This window comes from Rhinopithecus bieti, unplaced genomic scaffold (genome assembly GCF_001698545.2).
Source record: "Rhinopithecus bieti isolate Rb0 unplaced genomic scaffold, ASM169854v2 scaffold_21726, whole genome shotgun sequence".
NCBI classification, from domain to species: Eukaryota; Metazoa; Chordata; class Mammalia; order Primates; family Cercopithecidae; genus Rhinopithecus; species Rhinopithecus bieti.
In genome coordinates, this window is record NW_016811100.1 from 74,103 (window position 1) to 97,671 (window position 23,569).

General features: G+C 41.6%; 1 protein-coding gene across 1 annotated transcript in view; it reads left to right on the forward strand.

Annotated features, from left to right (window-relative positions):
* Positions 1-9,307: 9,307 nt before the first annotated feature.
* Positions 9,308-23,569, forward strand: part of RAB2A (RAB2A, member RAS oncogene family) — a 106,406-nt gene continuing 92,144 nt past the window's right edge. Inside the window, exon 1 of the mRNA XM_017893476.1 lies at positions 9,308-9,690. Coding sequence (XP_017748965.1) covers positions 9,645-9,690 — 46 coding nt within the window. The 5' untranslated portion in view covers positions 9,308-9,644. The remainder of the gene's footprint in view (positions 9,691-23,569) is intronic.

Consider the following 23,569-nt stretch of genomic DNA (forward strand, 5'->3'; position numbering starts at 1 on the left):
TTAAAAACTGAAAAAAAATATGCTTTATCTTTCTTTTCTGACTACACAATTTTTCTTTTTTTAATCAGAAACTCATTGCTTGCTAATGACTACACAATTATTGTTGCTGTTGTTGTTTAGAGACAGGGTCTCACTCTGTCACCCCAGCTACAATGAAGTGACACAATCATAGCTCACTGTAGCCTCAAACCCCTGGGCTCAAGTGATCCTTCCAAGTAGCTAAGGCTACATGCCGCCATGCCTGGCTAATTTATTTTTATTTTTTTATAGATGGGGTCTTGCTATGTTGCTCAGCCTGATCTGGGATTCCTGGCCTCCAGCAGTCCTCCTGTGTAGCTGGGATTACAGGCTTGAGCCATAGCACTGGCCTAAAATAAGTATTTTTCAGTTCCTTATTTAAAATATTCTTAGCAGGCTAGGCACAGTGGCTCATGCCTGTAATCCCAGCACTTTTGGAGTCTGAGGCAGGCAGATCACTTGAGGCAGATCACATGTTTGAGACCAGCCTGGCCAACATGGTGACACCCCGTCTCTACTAAAAATACGAAAAGATTAGCCAGCGTAGTGGCACTTGCCTGTAATCCCAGCTACCAGTGGGGCTGAGGCAGGAGAATCGCTTGAACCTGGCAGGCAGAGGTTACAGTGAGCTAAGATTGCACCACTGTACTCCAGACTGAGTGACACAGTAAGACTCCATCTCAAAAAAATATAAAATAAAATACAATATTTCTAGTAGTATATAAAACCAAAATCACCACAAACTTCTTTACAGGCTAATCTGTTTATAATAAAATTGTATTTAGATAGATTACATGAAAGTTATTCGACTCAAAATGTATCTGACTTCAGATGATATTTATTAGATTACGTTTTTATTTCTTTATCTATTCAGGTTTGTGGCAGCCAGCTACCAAGGTGGCTCCCAATGACCTTTGCCTCTGGCATAAATGCTCATGTGTAGTCCCTTCCTACATTTTATCACAGCTGGTCTGTGGGACTAACAGAATACACCAGAAGTGATGATACGCAACTTTTGAGGCTAGGTCATACAAAGACATTGAGGTTTTTGCCTTGTTCTATGTCAGATCACCCTCTCTGGAAGAAATCAACTGCCTTGTCATGAGGATACTCACACAGTCTTACGAAGAAGTCCGTGTGGCAAAGAACTGAGGTCTCCTGCCAACAGCTGGGTGAGTGAGTCATCTTGGATGAAAATCCTCCAGCCCCAGTCAAGCCTTCAAATGACTGCAGCCCTGGCTGAAAAATTAAGTGCAACATATGAGAGACCTTAAGGCAGAATCACCCAGGTAAGTTGCTGCAAGATTTCTGATGCACAAAAATTGTGTGAGAGATCAAATGTTTATTGTTGCTTCAAGGTTGTGCAGTATTTTCTCATAATCTGAACATTTGTAGAGGTTTCTGAGAATTAATCTCCAGATTCCATAAATTGAGAAATTTAAAAGAGCAGTGGATGTACAGCAATTTTTCTTGCCACAACCCTGAATTAACCTTACAGATTTTTTAATATGAGTCCTGAGATATAATTTTACTTTTTGGAGAACAGACTTATCCTTTTAATAGCTTAACTTTTCTTTTTTAAAATAAAAATGTTTGGAAAACTAGACTCCTATTTCCTCCATATTAGAAATGAAATTTGATCCTGTGGTGGCAATTTTTCTCTCTCTCATTACATATGTTGGAAATTCTGATAATGAGAATGTTAGAAGCAGAGATAAAGATTATATAAAAGGCCAGGCACGGTGGCTCAAGCCTGTAATCCCAGCACTTTGGGAGGCCGAGACGGGCGGATCACGAGGTCAGGAGATCGAGACCATCCTGGCTAACACAGTGAAACCCCGTCTCTACTAAAAATACAAAAACTAGCCGGGCGAGGTGGCGGGCGCCTGTAGTCCCAGCTACTCAGGAGGCTGAGGCAGGAGAATGGCGTAAACCCGGGAGGTGGAGCTTGCAGTGAGGTGAGATCCGGCCACTGCACTCCAGCCTGGGCGACAGAGCGAGACTCCGTCTCAAAAAAAAAAAAAAAAAAAAAAATTAAAAAAAAAAAGATTATATAAAAGAGGGAGGAGACAGAAAAGGGGGTGAAATGTAATCTCACAATTTCCTGCACCAGTTATTTATTTCCTAAGATCTTGTCTCACACAAAAGACATCAGAGACAGAAAGTTTTCTCTGTCCACATCTCCCATAGGGACAAAGATAGCTTACCATTTCTTGAAGAATAAAGAAAAAACGAATTTTTCTTTATCAAAATTTAAACACCAATTAGGCATAGAGGTTAAAATTAATTGAGACATCTCTAAGAGTAACAAGTACCACTACTCTGGGCACATTGCCCATGGGGTAAGCCCTGCTCTACAAGAAGCAGTAAAGCCAAAATAAACAAACAAAAAACAAAGAATAATGAGTAGTTCTCTCTTTAGCACCATGTAAACGATATTTTCAATATCTCATTCCCATTCCAATCCCAAATTTTCCAAAGCAAGGAACATCCACTATTTAACATAAAACATAGAACATATTAAAGATAAATGAAGAGTAGGGTTTGAAACCATTGCAAAATCTGGTCTCCACTAACAAAAAAAAAAAAAAAAAAATTCAACAATGCAGATGATAAAATACTACTGATGTTACCTGGTTCTGTAGGAATTATTCTCTTAATATACTTGGATACACTTGTAGAAAATAATCCACCTGCAACTTGGTATATATATTCTCTCCTAGCAATAATGTACTTTTCAGAGTGTCTTCACATCTATTACTAGAAATGCTATTATGTAAGTAACCAGAATTATTATCTCTTTTGAACAGATGATGAAAGTTTGAAGAGGACTTTCTCAAGGACAGCTAGTTAGTGGCAAGGAAGAGACTGTAATTCAGACTTTCTGGAATCCAAAACGGAGCCTTTCTCCTGACTATTTTCTTTGTTGAATGCACTAAGCAAATCTCTAGGATTTAGAAAAAACAATTAATTTCAGAGTATTATTCTAGTTTTTAATTCACTTTTAAGTTCTATATTAATTATTAATTCAATATATATTATATAGTGTTTTTTTTTTTTTAAGATGGGGTCTCACTCTATTGCCCAGGCTGGAGTGCAGTGGCACCATCTCGACTCACTGCAACCTCCACCTCCCACTTCAAGCGATTCTCCTGCCTCAGACTTCCAAGTAGCTGGGATTACAGGCACATGCCACCACACCCAGCTAATTTTTGTATTTTTAGTAGAGATGGGATTTCACCATGTTAGCTAGGCTGGTCTTGAACTCTTGATCTCAAGTGATCCACTTGCCTCGGCCTCCCAAAGTGCTGCTATACCAGGTGTGAGCCACCATGCCCGGCTATACAAATAATTTTTTTAAAGTTGGCCAGGTGTGGTGGTGTGTGCCTATTGTCCCAGGTACTTAGGAGGCTGAGGTGGGAGGATCACTTGAGCCCAGGAGGCTGAGGTTGCAGTGAGCATGATTGCACCACTGCACTTCAGCCTGAGTGACAGAAACCTCATCTCAAAAAATATACGTATTTTTTATACAGACAGGGTCTCACTATTTTGCCCAGGCTGGTCTTGAATTCCTGGGCTTATGTGATTCTCTCACCTCAGCTTCCCAAAGTGCTGGGGTTACAGGTGTGAGCCAGCATGCCTGGCCATACAGTTATATTTTCAACGCACTATTTTATAAAATTAGCTTATTATTATCCCAATATTCATTGTTTCTGTTCCATACACTTATGTCAGTCCTTTCCATTACTAATGATCAGTCCATTGGTACAAAGAATAGCCTACATATAAAACAAACTTTTTTCTCCTACCTACGCACACTTTGACTGAGGATGTGAATTTGCTGTCACCAATTTTTGACTCTTCAGGTAGCTTTCTGAAGGAAGAGCAGAACGGAATGGAAAAGAGAAAACAGTCACTTCTGGCTTCAACATGGAACCAGATTATTGAACCAGAAACAATGAATATTGGGATAATAAGCTAACCAGAAATAGGTCATGAATGGAAAAGCAAAACAAGAAATATTACTAAGAATGTTATCCAACTAGACTAGAAATGGCATATCAAGTAGATGAGAAAAACAAAGCACAATAAGGAGGGTTGTTGAAGCACCTGGAATGACTAGGCTAAGGCAATAGCTATAAAAGATAATGCCCTTGAAGACCCAGCTTAAGAGACTCTCCCTCTACAAAACCTACCCTCATTTCCCCCCCAAAAATTGTACTCTCTAAAATAATAGAGCACCTCTCCTGTAGCCTTCATCAGGCCAAAGCTATTTATGACTTAGCACAAGACTCTAATCTCCTTTAAGGCAGGGTCCTTGTTGGGCTCATTTAACTCCTATGGTTTTTTTTGTTTGTTTTTGGAGACTGAGTCTTGTTCTGTCGTCCAGGCTGGAGTGCAGGGGTGCAATCTCAGCTCACTGCAACTGCCCCCTCCTGAGTTCAGATGATTCTTCTGCCTCAGCCTCCCGAGTAGCTGGAACTACAGGTGCATGCCACCACGCCAAGCTAATTCTTGCATTTTTTAGTAGAGATGGGGTTTCGCCATGTTGGCCAGGCTGGTCTCGAACTCCTGACCTCAGGTGATGCACCCGTCTTGGCCTCCTAAAGCGCTGGGATTACAGGTGTGAGCCGCTGCGCCCAGCCTCCTGTGTTTTTTTGTTATTGCCAGTTGGGTGAGCTGGGGTAGAGGGAGAGATACATTTTCTTCACAGCTACAGTTCTTATTAACAGGTTGAAGGTGGAGGACAAGGAGGAGAGGAAAGGAAGGGGGAAGCAACCTCAATGTTTAAGAAGTGTCCTCTGTGTGCTTGACACAGTGCTAGACATTTTATATATGTCATCTCAGAGGGGAAACTAAGGCTTACAGCATTTAGTAATCTATCCAAGATCGCTCAACTGATGTTGACTGGCAAAGTCAGGATTTGAATCTAATTATTTCTTCTTCCAAAACTGGTACTGAGTTTGAGTGTGTTGGTCCACACCTGTAATCCCAGCACTTTGGGAGGCCAAGGCAGGTGGATCACTTGAGGCCAGGAGTTCAAGACCAGTCTGGTCAACATGGCAAAACTCCAATTCTACTAAAAATACAAAAATTAGTCGGGTATGGTGGTATGCGCCTATAGTCCCAGCTACTTGGGAGGCTGAGGCATGAGAATTGCTTGAACTCGGGAGGTGGAGGCTGCAGTGAGCTGAAACTGCACCACCAGACTCTAGCCTGGGTGATAGAGCGAGACTTTTTTCTCAAAAAAACAAAACAACAACAACAAAAAACTGGTAACGAGTTTAAGTATTTGCTGGAAAATTAGTTCTGTTATGGTATTTGGAGAGGGCTGAAGGAAGGCATTTCACAATTGTTCTTCGGGGTCATGAAAGAATCTCTCCCATAAAAGTGTACATGTGCAAATATATACCTCACTATCAGTTTTGCATACCATTTCAGAAGGATTGGCTAAGGAACCATTGAAACGAAGGCAAAAACCTCAAGATTACAGTATTCCCAACCACCTTCTCCCATTCCACTCCACCCTATCCCTCTTCCCAAAGCCTGAGAGTAATTAAAACCAGAGAAAATACAAACACGAAAGTTTGGTTGGGAGAAGCAAATGCAAACTTCAAACATAGCATTGTACTCGAAAATGTCATGGAGAATTTGATTAGGAGACACTGAAGAATGTAGTGTTACAATCTTGAAATTTCAGTTATGACATTCAGACCACATATGATGTAAGGCTGAGAGACAGAGTTATCACAATATATCCTAAGAGAGAGACTGAAAATAGCCGAAAATCAAACTGAATGGAAAACCCAGGAAGTATACTATATTTAATGGAAGAGAGGTTTATTTCTCTTATTTTGTCTAGGGAACTTTTCTTGAAAAATATGTTTGGATTTTATGGGCTAAAGAACATGTTTTAAATGAGGTTTATGTGATTTTTATTTATACCCTGTATTTTTTCCAAGAGGATTTAAAAGAGATTATAGGTTTATAGAAAATATAACAAAATATTATGAGTCATACATAGGATAAAAAGGTAGAGACATAAAATAGAGCCAGGAATGAAGCTAATTTTAAACCATGAATTTATATAGTGATTAGGCCTTTACTTCCTCCAGGTAATTTCTTTTTTCCTTTTAAATTTTCTGTAGAGACAGGATCTCACCATGTAACCCATGCTGATCCTGAACTCCTAGGCTCAACGGATCCTCCAGCCTTTCCCTCCCAAAGTGTTGGAATTACATGCGTGAGCCACCGCACTCAGTCCCTCAAGGCAATTTCTAAAAATTATACAGCACAAAGAGTTTTATGTATTAGGTATACATTTTTCATAAGTTACATGGTATTTTCACATACATTATTTTAGTTGATCCTAAATGGACTTTGTGAAGCAGTTATTATCCACATTTTCCAAATAAGAAAACTGAAGCCCAGAAAAGAACTTGAAAATCCTGTCCTTCAAGGTGGGAGACTTGCTTGAGGCCAGTAGTTCAAGACCAGCCTGGGTAAAACAGGGAGTCTCCATCTCTCCAAATAATAATAATTACAAATGATTGGGGTGTGGTGGCATGTGCCTGTGGTCCCAGCTACTCAAGAGGCTGAGGCAGGACAATCACCTGGGCCCAAGAGGTCAAGACTGCAGTAAGCCATGATTGGGTCACTGTACTCCAGCCTAGATGACAGAGCGAGACCTCCTCTCAATCAATCAGTCAGAACAATATGCATTTGACATCTATGGCCCTTGCATTTTCACAAGAGGATTACTACCTTCTTTACAGATGGCTTTAGATTTGGACACTGGTTAAGCAGAAAATTAAGACTTCATGCTTGGAATAGCCCTTTTAAGAAACACTTAACTCCTTTACTTTATAGACAAGTGCACTGAACCACTCATAAGTTTTTTAAAATTATTTTTTTAATAATTATTTTATTTATTAAGACAGGGTCTCAACCTATAGCCCAAGCTGGAGTGCAGTGGCACCATCTTAGCTCACTGCAGCCTCGACTCCCAAGCTATCCTCCCTCTGCAGCCTCCCAAGTAGCTGGGACTGCAGGCACAAGCTATCGCAACCTGTGCTCTGAAGCTTTAAGAGGCTAAACGATTCTTCACATTAATCCAATCAGTTACAGGTACAGCCAAGACCAGAAGCCAGGTTTCCTAAGTTATTCTCCTTATAACACATTACCTCTATAGCTTTATACCCATTTCTATGATTTTTGTTACATACCCAGTTCTGACCCTGTTTCCTGTCACATTTTCCCTTTTGTCTACTGGGTAAAGTTCTAAATGCATGGTGACATAACATACAAGGCCTTGCATAACCTGGCACAAGAGACCTCTCCAGGTATTCTCCTCCTCTAACAATGCAAGAATACTCCTGACTCCTAGGATGCCAGGCATTTGTGTAACATCCTGACAGAGTTGTCCAGTTGAGGCTGTTGGTGAAGGAAGGCCACGTCCCTCTATCTTGTGAGTGAAGACTTGAGTTTCTCCTCTATCACCCAGGAAGACTTGGGTGAAGGCACTCAAGTGGGAGGGACAAAATGACATCTGAAACCTGGAAGCCTTGGGCAGGGACCTCCCCTTCCTCAAACTAAAGGTGAATGAACCAAATTTTGCGATTCCAGGTAGTTTTTCATGTCAAATTCTTCCGTGCCATCCCTCACCCTTTAGTAAAATCCCTTCCAAATATTCCAGAAAAACCTTGTGAGTTCATATTTGGCAAGGCCATCCAAAGCACATAGCAACTCTCCACATCTACCCAGCATGATGATGTCAGCACTAATTATATAATGAGAGGCCCCAAAGAGAAGAGTATTAGGCAAAAAGAAGCAGGGCTACTAAATCCCAATCGCTTTTCCCCAGCAATGATTCTCCTTCCATATGAGGTTATGGGTTATGAGGATATGAGTTAGTCAATTAGATTCCTTCTGCAACTTCAAATTCCCTCAACAGATCCAGGAATTTTGCACATTCTGTTCCTTGTCCATAAACTTTGGTTCCCTTCCCCAAACTGTTGTTCTTTTGATAAACTCTATACATCATTCATGTTCCTGGCTCAGAAATCATAATCTCTAAGTAATCTTTCCTGACACTCTATTCTCCACCTCCTCTTCCATAACCTGTGCTCTTTTTTAACAGAGTGGTGACATTTTGGGCTGGATGATTTAAAAAGGAAAGTAGAAAAACAGAACATAGAACATGCAGGGCCTCTAGTTGCTATGCCTGGCAGTACACGAAACATAGTATTCAATAACTATTACTCGAATGCATAGTCATTTTGTTTTTTCCTTTAACAGTATTTCTTAACAGGTAACTCACGAACACTGCAAAAAGCATCAAACTGCACAAAAAAATTCAGGGAAAAGTACATTTTCCCCCCAATCCCATTCCCTTCTTTCTCTTAAACACCAATTACCTTTCCTTTCAGATTGATTATGCATATATGGGTATGTAAATGTTTTCCCACTATTTGTTACAGATAAAAATTGTATACAATTCATATATTACATATGGTGCATGTTATATACACACACATATACAGACTGTCTCGGTTTTGCTTAACCTAAATCAGGCTTTTTTTTTTTTTTTTTGAGCAGCCCTCAGAACCAGGACAGATCCAGAGGCTTTATTCATTTTTATTTACTATTATTATTTTGAGACAAAGTCCCGCTCTGTTGCCCAGGCTGGAGTGCAGTGGTGCAATCTCGGCTCACTACAACCTCCACCTCCCGGGTTCAAGTGATTCTCCTGCCTCAGCCTCCCGAGTAGCTGGGATTACAGGCGAGCGCCACCACGCCCGGCTAATTTTTGTATTTTTAGAAGAGACGAGGTTTCGCCACGTTGGCCAAGTTGGTCTCGAACTCCTGACCTCAGGTGAGAGCAACGTAGTACTCCACTGTACGCGCATACCATGATTTACTTCGCAGTCCCAGATTTACGGCTTCCCATTTATAAATACTGCCATTTTCACCTTCAAGCCCCGATGCCAAACACAGAAATAACACCCCCCCCCCCCCCCTCGCCGTGTGCCTCCCACATTTTCACACACATTTTCAGCAGCCCAGGGCGGGGCCCTGCACCGAACACCGCCTCTGCCGTCCCCCCACGTGCCCCGCGCCCCCCCGCAGGGCGGAAGGCGACAGAACCTGGCCTCTGCCTCCCCACCAGCCCCGTTCCCGGCGTCTCCCGGCCGCCAGGCTCGCCCGCTCAAACGTCGCAGAAAAACCAAAGCCCGGACTCGCCCTGCCGGGAGACAGAGGAGACCGGGGAATTCCGGCTAGGTGCGGGGCGGTGCTGCGGCGACCGGGCGCGGCCAGCGTGCGGGGCTCCTCCCCCTTCCTCCGGCGGCCGCAGCACTTCCGGGTCAACGCGGAGGCGGGGCGGAGGTGCTGCGGTGGCTGTTATTGTTCGGCTGGGCTCGGTCGGGCGCTGTCTCCTTCTGCTCTGCGGGTGTGAGTTCGTCCGGCTTTCTCACAGCCACTCACTCCCGGCGGCTGACAGCAGCGGCAGCGGCGGCGGGCGGGGCCTGGCGTTTCGAGGCTGAGCGGCGCCGGGCTTAGGGGCGCGGAGGAGGAGCAGTAGCGGGAGGAGGAGCCGTGTGCCCTGGCACTGAGCGGCCGCGGCCATGGCGTACGCCTATCTCTTCAAGTACATCATAATCGGCGACACAGGTGAGGGCCCCGGGCGCGGCCGGGCGAGTGTCGGCGGCCTCCGGACCCGGGCTGAGGGGCAAACGGCGTCTGGCGGTGGCGGGGACGCGGACTCCACCCGGCGCCTCCCTCCCGTCAGCGCCGCTCCATTTCCGCAGTGCTGGAGCTGGTGACGTGGGCACTGCGAGCTGCCGCGGCCTGGCCAGGCCCGGTCTGCGGCCCCCGACCGGGCCAGTCTTGCAGCTGAGGGCCGCGGCAGCCGTTTGCGACACTCGATTCAGGAAGTGTGTGACAGGAGGGGAGGCCTAGCGCAGGGCCGCCGGGACCCGACTCACATGACTGCACCTCACCCCCAGAGCCCCTCGCGTTAGGTCTCTTCGCGGCCCCAGAAGAAAGAAAAAGGGAATCCTAGGAGAGCAGAAGGTGTTGGGGCCTGGGTCTTAGTTCCTGACCAGTAACAACCTTCCTCCACCTGCACGCATCTGTCAAGGCCTGGGCAAGGCGCGTTGTGGTGTGGGACAGGCAGCTGAGAAGGAGAAAAGGAAAGCTTTAAAAAATGTATATAGTATATACATATATGTGCTTTTTTAACACCTTTAACTCTCAAGGCAGAATAAGTCACGTCTCATTACTTGACGGCTGGAGAATCCCTTTCGGGGTTAGGAAAGCATGAACGAGTTCTGTGCACTTTTGCCACGTGTGAACTGGGGTTATTTAATAGTAATGTAAAGTCGTTCAGTGCTCTGGTGTGTACTTACGTATGTCTGTTGGGGACGCTGATGTTTTGGATATGTCAAGTTCGGTGTCAACTGATAATTTTCGGGTGAGCTCATGTCCATTTGAAGCAGAAAGAAATTCAGTTATTCTCACTTAAAATGACATCCTAGTATATTTCACAGAAAAGTAAACAAACTCTTCGTAGATATTTTTAATACTTGTGATTTGGCATTGCTTTGAATCTAATAATAAACATAAAGATTGTTTAGATGTTGCAACTATTAATATACCAGAGTCTGATTTCAGTGGTTACTCTTGCACAACTTTGGAGCCTTTGCACAACTTTGGTAATATAAGCAGCAGTTTGTAGTTGAACTAATGATGTGGCAGGCTCTATAAGTAACTAAATAAGCATGTTGGCCGGACGCGGTGGCTCACGCCTGTAATCCCGACACTTTTGGAGGCCGAGGTGGGGGATCACCTGAGGTGAGGTCAGGAGTTCGAGACCTGCTTGGCCAACATGGTGAAACCTCGTCTCTACTAAAAGTAGGAAAGTTAGCCGGGCGTGGTGGTGGGCGCCTGTAATACCAGCCACTTGGGAGGCTGAGGCAGGAGGATCACTTGAGCCTGGGAGGTGGAGGTTGCAGTGAGCCGAGATCATGCCACTGCACTCCAGGCTGGGTGACACAGAGACTCCGTCTCAAAAAAAAAAAAAAAAAAAAAGAGGCATGTTGATTGCTGCCTGAAAGAAAAACTTTCTGCTAGATAAATGAGTTTTCAGCAAGGTTTTCTGGTGTGTGTGTGTGTGTGTGTGTGTAAATTGGGTTTATAAACTTTAAAAGAAAAATGCTGTGGTGTATTTGGACGAAGGAAGGAGAATTCTAAAGCCTTCTGGCAAAATTTGATTTAGGCTGTAAGAACAAGATTGGAGAGGAATGCCACATTAACTGTAATATGACTGGGTTTGAGAAATAGAAGCTGTGACTATGGCCTTTTGGCTATCTCATTAGTGGTGAAGATTCAAATCAGACTTTGCTGGTTGCCATTTTTGAGTTTTTTATTGGAGACTCTACTGTGGGTAAATAAAGTATTGTGCAGGGAGTAGTGGGGCTACAAATCCTAACAGGTTAATGCTCTGTTCTCTTGGAATTTGCTCTTATCCAAAAGCAGTCCCCACGCAGTTCGAAGGGAAGACACTTCTTTCTTGTCATTGCTGCTGATACGACCTAGTTCAGGAACGGAATTCTTGACGCTGTATTGTCTGCAGCAGTACTTCTCCTCACTCCAGTTCAGCCAGTGTAGTTTACTGTCAGTTTAGTCTTCCTGAAGCGTGAATGTCAAAAGGCTACTCCTGTTTGCTCACAATTTTTAGTTTGACCTTCAATGAACTCTGTATTTTAGCCCCTATCTACATTTCTAGCCTTCTTTCCCACTGTTCCCTACCTTGCTTCTGCCATTTGAGACCCCATGGCTGATTTCGGTGTTTTTTTCCTGGGCCCTGCTACTCTCTATTCTTAGAGTGCTTTCTGGCACAATCGCTCCCTGTGGAAAATCCATCAGTCCTTCCAAGTCTTACCTGAGTTTTCCATAATGCCTTCACAGTCAACATATATTAAGCTCTTATTGTGTGAAGATTTTCACAGTATCCTGGCCGAAAGTGACTACTCCTTTTTTGAATTTATGTTTCTCACTCTGTGTCATTCTTCTGATATTGATCCCAGACTTTTTTGTTTTATAGATACTTATATAGGCATCTCTGTTATGTAGGCACCATTATATACTTCTTGAAGGCAGAAAAGATGTTTTGTATGGCTGTGTTTCTTTCAGGAAGAGCCTAGTAAAAGGTAGGCCCTGTATATTTAATTAATAAGAGAGGAGCCAAACAAGCTGCTATATTCCTGTTTGTATATATTAATAGCTTAACAGAGATTTTTTGTTGTTGTTTTTGCCCAGTTCTGCCACTTTCTTGCTTATTAATTTGGGCAAAATCCTTTCCCATATTTTTTTAATTCAGAGTGTACTTACAGTTGTAAGATACACTCAGTGTGGCCCTCCCCTAGAAAAGATGACTTTAAAATCAGTAATGTGAGATCCACCTTGATTTTTTAAAAGTCAAGGTCAAAACATGCATCTTAGAATGAAGGAAATCACCTAATTTTCTGTTTCCCTGTTTCCCTAACCTATAACCTTCTCTCAGTATGTGAGATAAAATGAGGATAAATGTGAAAGTACTTTGACTTCTCAAGGGAAAGGAACAATGCACATTTTTCCTTTACAGAGTTCCCTCCTTAGTAGAAGAGATTTTAAAAACTTACATGATCATGATGATACTATTGAGCTGTTTTCTTACTGTAAGACTAAATGCAGTTAAAATGTAGCTTTAAATTTTTTCCTTGTTCCTGTCTTGTTTCTGAGTCATTTAGTAAAATGTGTCATTTAAATCTAGATGTAAAGTGGAAAGTGGTTTTTAATAAGCAGTTATTTATTTAATAAGCAGTTAATTATCAAGCATAGAAGGAGAGAAAAAATACAAACCTATAGTAATTTTTGCTCCTGAAATTCTAGCATCTGCCTACCATTTTAACCTTATCACTAACCCTCCCTGCCGCTCAATGCTCAGCAGGGTAAACAAAGGCACAAATTTGGTTGCGTTCTTATTTCTGTTAATATCTGAAGCACCCTTTCTTGTTCTTCCCTATCAAAAAAAGTTATGTCAAAGATTTTTGTCACCTGGCCAACTCCTTTTTATCCATTCTTTTGAGATTTTAACAAATCCTACCACTCCCTGTTGCATTTTATGCTGGTCCCCTCCTCCGTTCCCTCATTCTGTTTCCCTTCTCTTCAGTCCCAGTCCCACTTACATTTTATTTTTTATTTATTTTTCAGTCTTATGTATATACACCACTTACATTTTATTTTATTTTATTTTATTTTACTTTATATTATTTATTTATCTATTGAGACAATGATCTCTGTCGCCCAGACAGGAGTGCAGTGGCACTATTAAGGCTCACTCACTACAGCTTCAGTCTCCTGGGCCCAAGCAATCCTCCCACCCTAAGTCTTCCAAGTAGCTGGGAACACAGGAACATGCCACCATGCCTGGCTAATTTTTAAATTCTTGTAGAGATGGGCTCTCACTGTGTTGCTCAGACTGGTCTCAAACTCCTGGGCTCAAGCCATCCTCCCACTTCAGCCTCCCAAAGTGCCAGATTACAAGCACGAGCCACTGCTGTCAGCCCCACTTGCATTTTAAATAATCTTTTTAGTTAGGAAGGTCTTTGGCTTTGTTTTAGATGCAAGGGTACACCATTGAGTGTCAGATTCATTTAATAGATAAGTGGATGGATCCTTGAGGGGAGGCGCTGGGTGATGTTTGAGCTGAAATTGGAATGATGAGTAGGCACCGCCAGAGTGGGCATGGGGGAATGTCTGGTATGTAGTTGAAAGTTGATTTCTGGCTCAGGAGAGAGTAATCTGGGATAGATTTGGGAGCTAATAACATAAAATGGAGTCTCTGTTACCTGAGAGTTCATTTTCTGAGCTTTTGAAATTACAAGGTTATGTAGGGAAGAAAAATCATGATATGAAAATAATTATTAATAAGTTATCACTTTAAAAAATTAATTTCTCAGGCTTACTTCTGATTCCCATCCTCCTGATTGGCTTAGGGGCTTGCTGATCATAATATAGTTTGAATTAGTTGCAAAGTGAAATTACGTATCATGCCAAAATTGCAAGCATTTGTTTCTTTTATCTTTTTTTTTTTTTTGAGACAGAGTTTTGCTCTTGTCACACAGGCTGGAGTGCAGTGGTGTGATCTTGGTTCACTGCAATGTCCACCTCCTAGGTTCAAGTGATTCTCCTATCCAGTAGCTGGGATTACAGGCATCCCCAGTAGCTGGGATTACAGGCATCCGCCCCCACTCCCAGCTAATTTTTGTATTTTTAGTAGAGATGGGATTTCGCCATGTTGGTCTGACTGGTCTCGAACTCCTTACCTCAGGTGATCCACTCACCTCAGCCTCCTTAAGTGCTGGGATTACAGGTGTGAGCCACCATGGCAAGGCAGCATTTGTTTCTTTGATGCAAGTGATTTGGAGCATTGGTTCACATGCCAAACCATTGACAAATGGGGATCTGACAAAGTTGTCCTCCTGGAATGAAGTAGGTGTGATTGTTCATTGAATGCATTGACAGATGAAAGCGTGGATGTAATGGTGGGAAATACTAGTGTTCATGGGGCATGTGGGGAAAGTTATCAGCATAGTAGACTAACAAGGAATAATCAAAAAAGCAAGAGAGACCTGGGCAGTACAGTGTCATGGAATAGAGAGGGAGTGGTTACCAGTGTCATGTGCAGTAGAGGTTAGGGACTGTTGGTTGAAATGGTAGGAAGACATTAGTGCTTTGCCACAGTGTTTGATTCAGACATCAATGAGGGGGAGAACTAAGGTGTATTTTCATTTATATTGTTAAAAAAAAAATGTGGCTTTTTATATGTGTAAATAGAAAGAGTCCCAAGACTACACACTTAACTGTTACTTCTGGGGAGGAGAGTAGAATTATATGCTTATGTTGATTACACTGGAAGAGTTGGTGTTGGTGAAATGGGGCTTTTTATATTGTAGGGTCCTCCTACTTTGTTTTTTAAAAAAATTTAAACAATATCATACATAGTATCGGTGCTTTTACCAAAAGAGTTATTGGGAAGTTACAAGTAGAACCATGCATGGGTTATTTTATTGAAGAGTAAATGTGAGTGCGTGTTTGTATTTTAAGATAGGAGAGACTTGAGGTTGAAAGTTAAATACAAGAGAAGGGGAGGGAAGGAGCAAAGTTCTAGAGGATTTGGGGAAGGAATGGGATTAGATTCTCAGGAGCTCTAGAGAAAAACAGAAGGAAGACCTTCCTGTGGGAGACTCAAATTTGAGTTTCTTTAGATTCTTGTGAATCACTGAGGTGTTTGTTTAAAAAAAAAAAAATTCAGCAACCCAACCCCTAGGGATTTTGATTGACTAAATTTGAGGTGGAGCTGAATGTTGCAAAACCTGTGGCCAGAAGTACTAGTCATTTTATTTTATTATATAAGCAGATTTGTTAGAGTTATCTTCAAAAAACAAACTGGGAAGTTCAGAGGTAGAAAAATTCTATGAAAGCTTTTTTATTATAAGATATAGCATGCATATAAAAGAATATATGTAATATATATGCAGTTTAATAGTTTTAAAGAATAATGATAAACACACATGCAAAAGAACTCCACATTCTTGTTTGTTTTTTTTTTCCTTGAGATCGAGTCTCTCTCTGTCACCCAGGCTGGAGTGCAGTGGTGCAGTCTCGGCTCCCTGCAACATCCGCCTCCCAGGTTCACGCCATTCTCATGCCTCAGCCTCCTGACTAGCTGGAACTACAGGCGCATGCCGCCACGCCCGTCTAATTTTTTGTATTTTTAGTAAAGATGGGCTTTCACCATGTTAGCCAGAATGGTCTTGATCTCCCAACCTCGTGATCTGCCCACCTCTGCCTCCCAAAGTGCTGGGATTACAGGTGTGAGCCACCACGCCCAGCCAAGGACTCTACGTTCTTACATACATCTCTTTCTCAACCAGTTTTCCACTAGCCTGAATTTTATATTAATTCTTCCCTGCTTTTCTTCATAGTTGTATGACTTACAGATTCCTAAACTATATTATTTAGTTTTGCCCATTTTTAGATGTGCTTAGCTGTTTCATTTATCAAATGAGAGCTGAAACATCTTTTAACATCATTTGCAATTTAAATGATATACTTTTGTTATCCTAAAATTTTTGCTTTATGTATGTTATTGGTGGTCCTTCAGGATTTTTGACTAGCTCTTTTCTGTCTGTTTTGTAACCCAGTTTATTTACTACTTCCTCCACCTAATATTTATGCTGTGCCTGAGACTTTATAGTGAATCATAGAGGCCATTGTCCCTGTTGTTCTCATTCCTTTTTACCTTTCTTAAACTCCTCTGGTGACTCTCCCTCCTTATCTTCTCAGTTGGTGTTCTGTCCTTTCTGTTCCATGCCATTCCTGTCCAGTGTGAAATTTTCTCTTTTATCACCCCAACTGCTCCCCTCCTTCATTTTAACTCTTCAGCTTTCCTCATCTTGCAGTAGCCAGCCAGTTTGATGTTTTATTTGAGCAAACCCTAATTTTGCCATCTCAGCTGTTTTTCCCTTTCCTTCTGGCCCAGCTGTGCTTACTTCATTTGTTACTCTCTGCTCATCCTCAGTCTGTGAGACTGTGTCCTTTGGTACAAAAGATGCAGCCATATGCAGACCTCTCTTGTCTCCCTCCTAACTTTACATTTTCTCCAAGAAACTGTCCCATTTGGTTTCGTTAGCCTTGATTATTTGCAAGTTTTAAAGTACTCTAGTTTTAGCTGTTACTTGTGAGTAACAGATGCCTGGCAAAAAGGTTCTAGATTCTTTTCCTGTCATGCACAGATAGAAGCCCCCTTTTAATTTCTGCGGTGTTTCTCAACTCAAACTATTAATATTTGGTTCTCATTCATGGAAATGCTGTTTTAGTTACTCTCTGGGGAGTCCCAGTCATCAGTATTTTTAAAAAATATTGTTTGTAGTGATGGTAGTACTGTAAAATTCCACTGCTGGTTTAGCCATGGGCTTTTTTGCTTGTTTTCTAAAATTGATTCTTTTTCTGCTGTCAAATTTTCTGCTTTGGGGGATTTTATTTAATCCCTAAGGTGTAGCCAGACTGAATTCGTATGGAATTCTCCATCACATTAGCTTTTGGCACTGTGGTCTGTATAGCAGATTCTCATGAGTAATCCTCCACACTTTTTATAGTTCCTACACCATATCAAAAACTTATCTGTTCAACAGATATATGAGATTACTGTTTTACAGATGAAGAAACTGAGTTGTGCCATTTGGGGCAAATTATCTTAATAGATGGTTGATATGGTTTGGCTCTGTGTCCCACTCAAATCTCATCACAAGTTTTAATTTCTGTAGTCCCCACGTGTCGAGGGAGGGATCCAGTGGGAGGACTGGATCATGGGGGCGGTTCCCCCATGCTGATCTGGTGATAGTGAGTGCTTTTGAGATCTGGTTATTTCATAAGTGTTTGTCAGTTCCTCATTCATACTCTGTTTTTCTCCTGCCGCCATGTAATATGTGCCTGCTTCCCCTTCTGCCATGATTATAAGGTTTCTGAGGCCTCCCCAGCCATGCAAAACTGTAAGTCAATTAAGCCTCTTTCCTTTATAAATTACCAGTCTCGGGTAGTGTCTTTATAGCAGTGTGAAAACGAACAAATACAGTGGTAGAACAAAGATCTAGGGGTGTCTGACTCCACGGGTCGTTCTCTTGATTACAGGGTGGTCTGGCTCCATTCCCCTTTGCTCTTTCCTTCCCCATATCTTCTGAATTTTTACTTTTCACAGTCACAATGTAGCTTTAGGTTTCTCCCAGTTCTTACTTTAAAGTATTCTCATTTTCATGTATAGCTGAGAGTCACTGTGCTTTTAGCCAAATCTAAGGGAGAAAATGAATATTGATAGCTGCATGCTGTAGCCAACTCCTTAAAGGAAGGATGGTGCCTGATACAGAGTTAGAGTTAGTGCTTCAGTAAATGATGAATGTGTGCTAGGTAGGTTCTGCTGGGTAGGCTGCATGCATTGACCAATTTATTCCTCCTTGTTTCAAAACAGGATTTAAGGGCACTTATATAATTTTTTTTAGTTTTTTAATGTAAATGAGAGAGTAAGGATATATATGTATATATATGTGTATGTATATGTGTGTGTGTGTGTGTGTGTGTATATATGTTAGTTTTCTATTGCTAGCATAACAAGCTACCAGAAACTTAGCAACTGAAGTAACATGAATTTATCTTATCATATAGTTCAGAAGTCTAACATGTCTCACTGGGCTGAAATCCAGGTTTCGATAGGACTGGGTTCCCTTCTAGAGAGTCTTGGCTCACTCAGGTTGTTGGCAGAATACACTTCCATGAAACTGTAGGGCTGAGACCCCATTTCCTTCCTGGCTATCATCTGAGAGCTTTTCCCAGCTTCTAGAGTCCACTCACCTACCCACATCCCTTGGCCCATGGCCCCCTTCCTCTATCTTCACAACCAACAACAGTGGGTCACGTCCTTCTTGTGTCTCATCTTTCTTCTTATTGTTGGGCCATCCCATGTCTCTCTGTTGTAGGAAAGGTTCTTCACTTCTAAGGACGCGTGTGATTAGATTGGGCTTACCTGGATAATCCATGCTAATCTCCCCATCTCAAGGTCTAATCTTAATCAAATCTGCAAAGTTCCCTTGCCATGTAGGGTAAAATATTCACAGGTTCTGGGGATTAGGATGTTAATAACTTTTGGAAGGCATTATTCTGCCTACCATAAAGGGCTGCATTAATCCATTCTCACACTGCTACAAAGAAGTATCTGAGGCTGGGCATGATGGTTCACACGTGTAATCCTAGCACTTTGGAGGCCGAGGCAGGTGGATTGCCTGCGCTCAGGAGTTCAAGACCAGCCTGGGCAACACGGTGAAACCCCGTCTCTACTAAAATACAAAAAATTAGCCTTGCGTGATGGCATGCGCCTGTAATCCCAGCTACTCAGGAGGCTGAGACAAGAGCGTCGCTTGAACCTGGGAGGCAGAGGTTGCAGTGAGCTGAGATGGCACCATTGCACTCCAGCCTAGGCAACAGTGCGAGACTCCGTCTCAAAAAAAAAAAAAGGAACTACGTGAGACTGGGGAATTTATGAAGAAAAAGAGGTTTAATTAACACACAGTTCCATAGGCTGTACAGGAAGCATGACTGGGAGGCCTCAGGAAACTTACAATCATGGGATAAGGTGAAGGGCAAGCAAGCACATCTTGCCATGTCAGACCAGGAAAGGGAGAGTGAAGGGGGAAGTGCTACCCACTTTTAAGCAACCAGCTCTCGTGAGAACTCACTGAGAACAACAGGGAGGGGAAAGCCACCTCTGTGACCCATTCAGCTCCCACCAGGCCCCTCGACCAACGTTGGAAATTACAATTTGATGTGAGATTTGGGTAGGGACACAGAGCCAGACAATTTCAAGGGCTAAGGAACAAATGGTAGAAACAGTAAAGTAAGATCAGAAAGGACGTGTATTCGTCCATTTTCATACTGCTATAAAGATATGGCACGAGACTAGATAATTTATAAACAAAAGAGGTTTAATTGACTCACAGTTTGGATAGCTGGAGAGGCCTCAGAAAAATTGCAGTCATGGCAGAAGGCAAAGGGGAAGCAGGTACCTTCTTCACAAGACTGCAGGAGAGAGAACAGTGGAGGAAGGGCCATGCCTTATCATACAATCAGATTGGCCACTCCCCCAGCACATGGGGATTACAATTCCAGATGAAATTTTCATGGGGACACAAAGCCAAACTGTATCAGGACATTTATACTCAGAATCTGTGATATGAGGTTGTGTAGACTTCTTTGAAGTGGACACTGAATTTAGCACTAACCAGTGCAGAAAGACAATCTTGCTAATTTATCCTAATCTTAGTATCCATTATTTTTTTTGAAGTACGTTCATGTATATACTTAGTAACTGCTGACATTGTGAGTCTTGAAAGAAGCTTTGCTTCTGATTCCTCTTAAAAATAATACAGTATCGTGAGTATAAATATACAACTGGTTTTATAGGGCATTTTCTCTAGAGGCATAACTCATTGAATCTCTGAGGAAGACACCATTTTATAGGTGAGGAAAGGGACACATGTTACCACATACAGTCTTCTTGTATACACCTAGTAACTGACCAATCTGGAACTTGAACCCAGTTTTTTCTGACTCCAAAGTTCATGCTCTCTTCCCCATATTACAGTTCCTGATTCCCATAAATTTCACATCAGACCTCTTCTTTTGGCTTTCTGTTTGATCGATTGAGTTGCTGTGGGAGTACATAGCCTTCAATTCCCTTAAATAGGTAGGACCTCCATTCATGCATAATAGTGCAGAACTATCCTATATAAAAGTAGGATAAAGTACTTTCTCTGCTATTTACCAGCCATGTGACTGTGGGCAACCCATTTGATCTTTCTGAGCCTTGGTGTCTTTATCTATAAAATGAGAATGAATACATGATATCATACATGTAACAGCAACTAGAATAAAAAATGGTTATATCTTTATTTTTTATCCTGCTGCTTTCAGTGTTTCTATAATTTCCCCATATGTATTTGAAAAATTCACCCAAATCTGACCAGTACTGTATAGTGTCTAAGTAATGCTAATAATAGCAAAAACAATTTTTTTTGCCCTCTGTGTTCTAATATGTTGATCCTCCCACTGCCACCCATTTAGCTTGCTTGTTTTTGGGCAGCTGATACTTGAAGGAGCATGTTATCCTTGTCTCTAATTGTTTTTTTTCCTAGCCTGTGTTGGTGTTTTTATTTGTTTGCATCAAATTGTTCTATGGCAAGTTTTTTACGTTATCAGGACTGTTTATCAAGATTCCTTTTATTTCAGATGTCTATATTTTTGGCAGTTTTGCTTAATTTAGAGTGAATGGCCATCCAAGTCCACCTTATGATTTATCTTGTTTAAGAGATGAGGTTTCACTATGTTGCCTAGGCTGGTCTGTCAAACTCCTGGCCTCAAGTGATCCTCCTGCCTCAGCCCTGCAAAGTACTGGGATTACAGGTGTGAGTTACTGTGCCTGGCTCCTGGTAATGATTTAAAAGACTGGGTAGGATTTTGTTCTGTGAAGGAACAGAAACACACTGCAAATAGCTCAAGAAAAGAGATTTATGATAAGAATTTAAAGAGGACTTACAGGAATCCAAGTAAAATAGTGTAACAGATCTTGAGCAGTTGGCTACTCCGAAGTTTTTGTTTTCTTCTCATGGCTTCTCTCTTGACCCAGTAAGCATGTTTCTTTTTTTTTTTTTTTTTCTTTTGTCTTTTCTTCTTTTCTTTAAAGAATCTTTTCATTATTGATTTCTGACTTTATTAAACTGAGAGACTGTAGACTGTATGTACTGATTCTTCAGTGTGTGAGACTAATTTTGTAGCCGAGTACTTGATTGGTTTTTGTACATGTTCCATATGTGCTTGAAAAGTATATTCTTGTGTATGTAGTGAGTTCAGGTTTTCATGCATGTCTGTTAGATCAGACTTGATATTAGCATGGATCATATCTTCTATGTAGTTTTTTGTCTACTTCTTTTTGACCTTTGGAGAGAGATGTTAAAATCTCATATTATGACAATGGATTTTTCTTGTTCTTCTGTCAGATTATTTCTCCCCTCCCTGCATGAATTTGGGGGCTAATTTGCAAGGTATTTATGACCCATACATCTTACTGAGGAGTTATTCCTTTGTCAGTAGGTTTCCCTTCACTTGTTTCTTAGTATGATTTTTTTGAATTCAGGTATTTGATATTAATTTTGCATACTTGGTTCATATTTGCTTTGTTTAGGAAGTAAACGTTACACTTGACTCTGAAACTTTTTTGCTCATTACTTTGGGGGTTTATCTGTATTAATACATTTCATTCTGTTTTATTGGTATTAATTGCTTGATTATGTTCTGTTGTTTGACTGTACTGCAGTTTTCTCCATTCTTTTTTTTTTTTTTTTTTTTTGAGATGGAGTCTCACTCTGTCACCCATGCTGGAGTGCAGTAGCACTATCATGGCTCACTGCAGCTTCTGCCTCCTGGGCTCAAGGGATCCTCCCATCTTAGCCTCCCAAGTAGCTGAGATCACAGGCACATGCCACCACTCCTGGTTAATTTTTTTCTTTTTTTGGGGGGGAGAGTCTCACTCTGTCACCCAGGCTGGAATGCAGTAGCACAGTCTTGGCTCACTGCAACCTCTGCCTCCTGGGTTCAAGCCATTCTGCCTCAGCCTCTCAAGTAGCTGAGATTACAGGCACACACCAACACACCTGGCTACTTTTTGTATTTTAGTAGAGACAGGGTTTCACCATGTTGGCCAGGCTGGTCTCAAACTCCTGACCTCACGTGATCTGCCTGCCTCAACCTCCCAAAGTGCTGGGATTACTAATGTGAGCCACTGTGCCTGGCTGCACCTGGCTGATTTTTAAATTTTCTGCAGAAATGGGTCTTGCCATGTTTCCCAGGCTGGTATCCAACTCCTGGGCTCAAGTGATCCTCCTACCTCAGTCTTCTGAAGTGTTGGAATTACGGTATGAACCACCATGCCCAGCCCTTTATCACCTTTTTTTAAAAAAAGGCCTGTATTTTTATTGTAGCCCATTTCTATATTTTAAAAATTTCAATCTGAGAGTCTGTATTTTAACAGGAGAATTTAATGTTTTCATATGTATTGAAATCACTGATGGATTTGGGTTTATTTCTACTATCAAGTACCACCCTGGTTCAGTCATACAGACAAAGATCAGGGTGTAGATCACAGGCATGCCCACTTGCCATGGGCTTTTGAGTTTAGACAGGCACATGTCCTGCACAGGAAACAATATGGTAGATTTTTCCAAGCATGGATAGGTCACCTATTCCTTGTAGGCCAGTAGAGAGGTTACTGAAGAGAAGATACCTGCCACTAACTTACTAGTGCGCATGAACAATTTAAATTCTGAAATTTTGTTTCTAAAACAGGTATAGTATCTGCCTAGTGCACCCTATAGAGTTATTCACCAAGGCTCAGGGTTTGGTTTTGGTTTTTCCCCTAGCTTTACAGCTGTCTTTAAAATTTAAGTGTTAGTCATCTGTTTCCTTCATTTATTTACAGTTGATATATCAGTGTCAGTGGTGTATTCATGCTTGCTCTGCTGCCCCTGCATTATTAAAATTGATGGATGACCCTTTTGCATTTGTCTTTCTTTAGAAATAACTACTATGCAGTCCTCTCTGGTTATTTTAGCTTAGACACCACTCTTGAAAATTTTCCAAGAGCCTGGTATTTGTAATTAGCATATCTCGATCAATGTGGTGTCTGTACTGTTTACTTGTGACTTCAGTAAAGTTCATACCCCTTCAGTTTTAGTTTTCTCATTTGGAAAAACCAATAGCAATGCCTGGATTATCTACCTCACAGGATTTTTGTGAGCTTAAAGTAAATAATATGTGAAGGTGCCTTGTAAGCTACACAGTGCTTTATTAATAGTAATACCTTAGAGATAATGTTTCCTATCTGTTGAGCATTCTAAAATTTAGT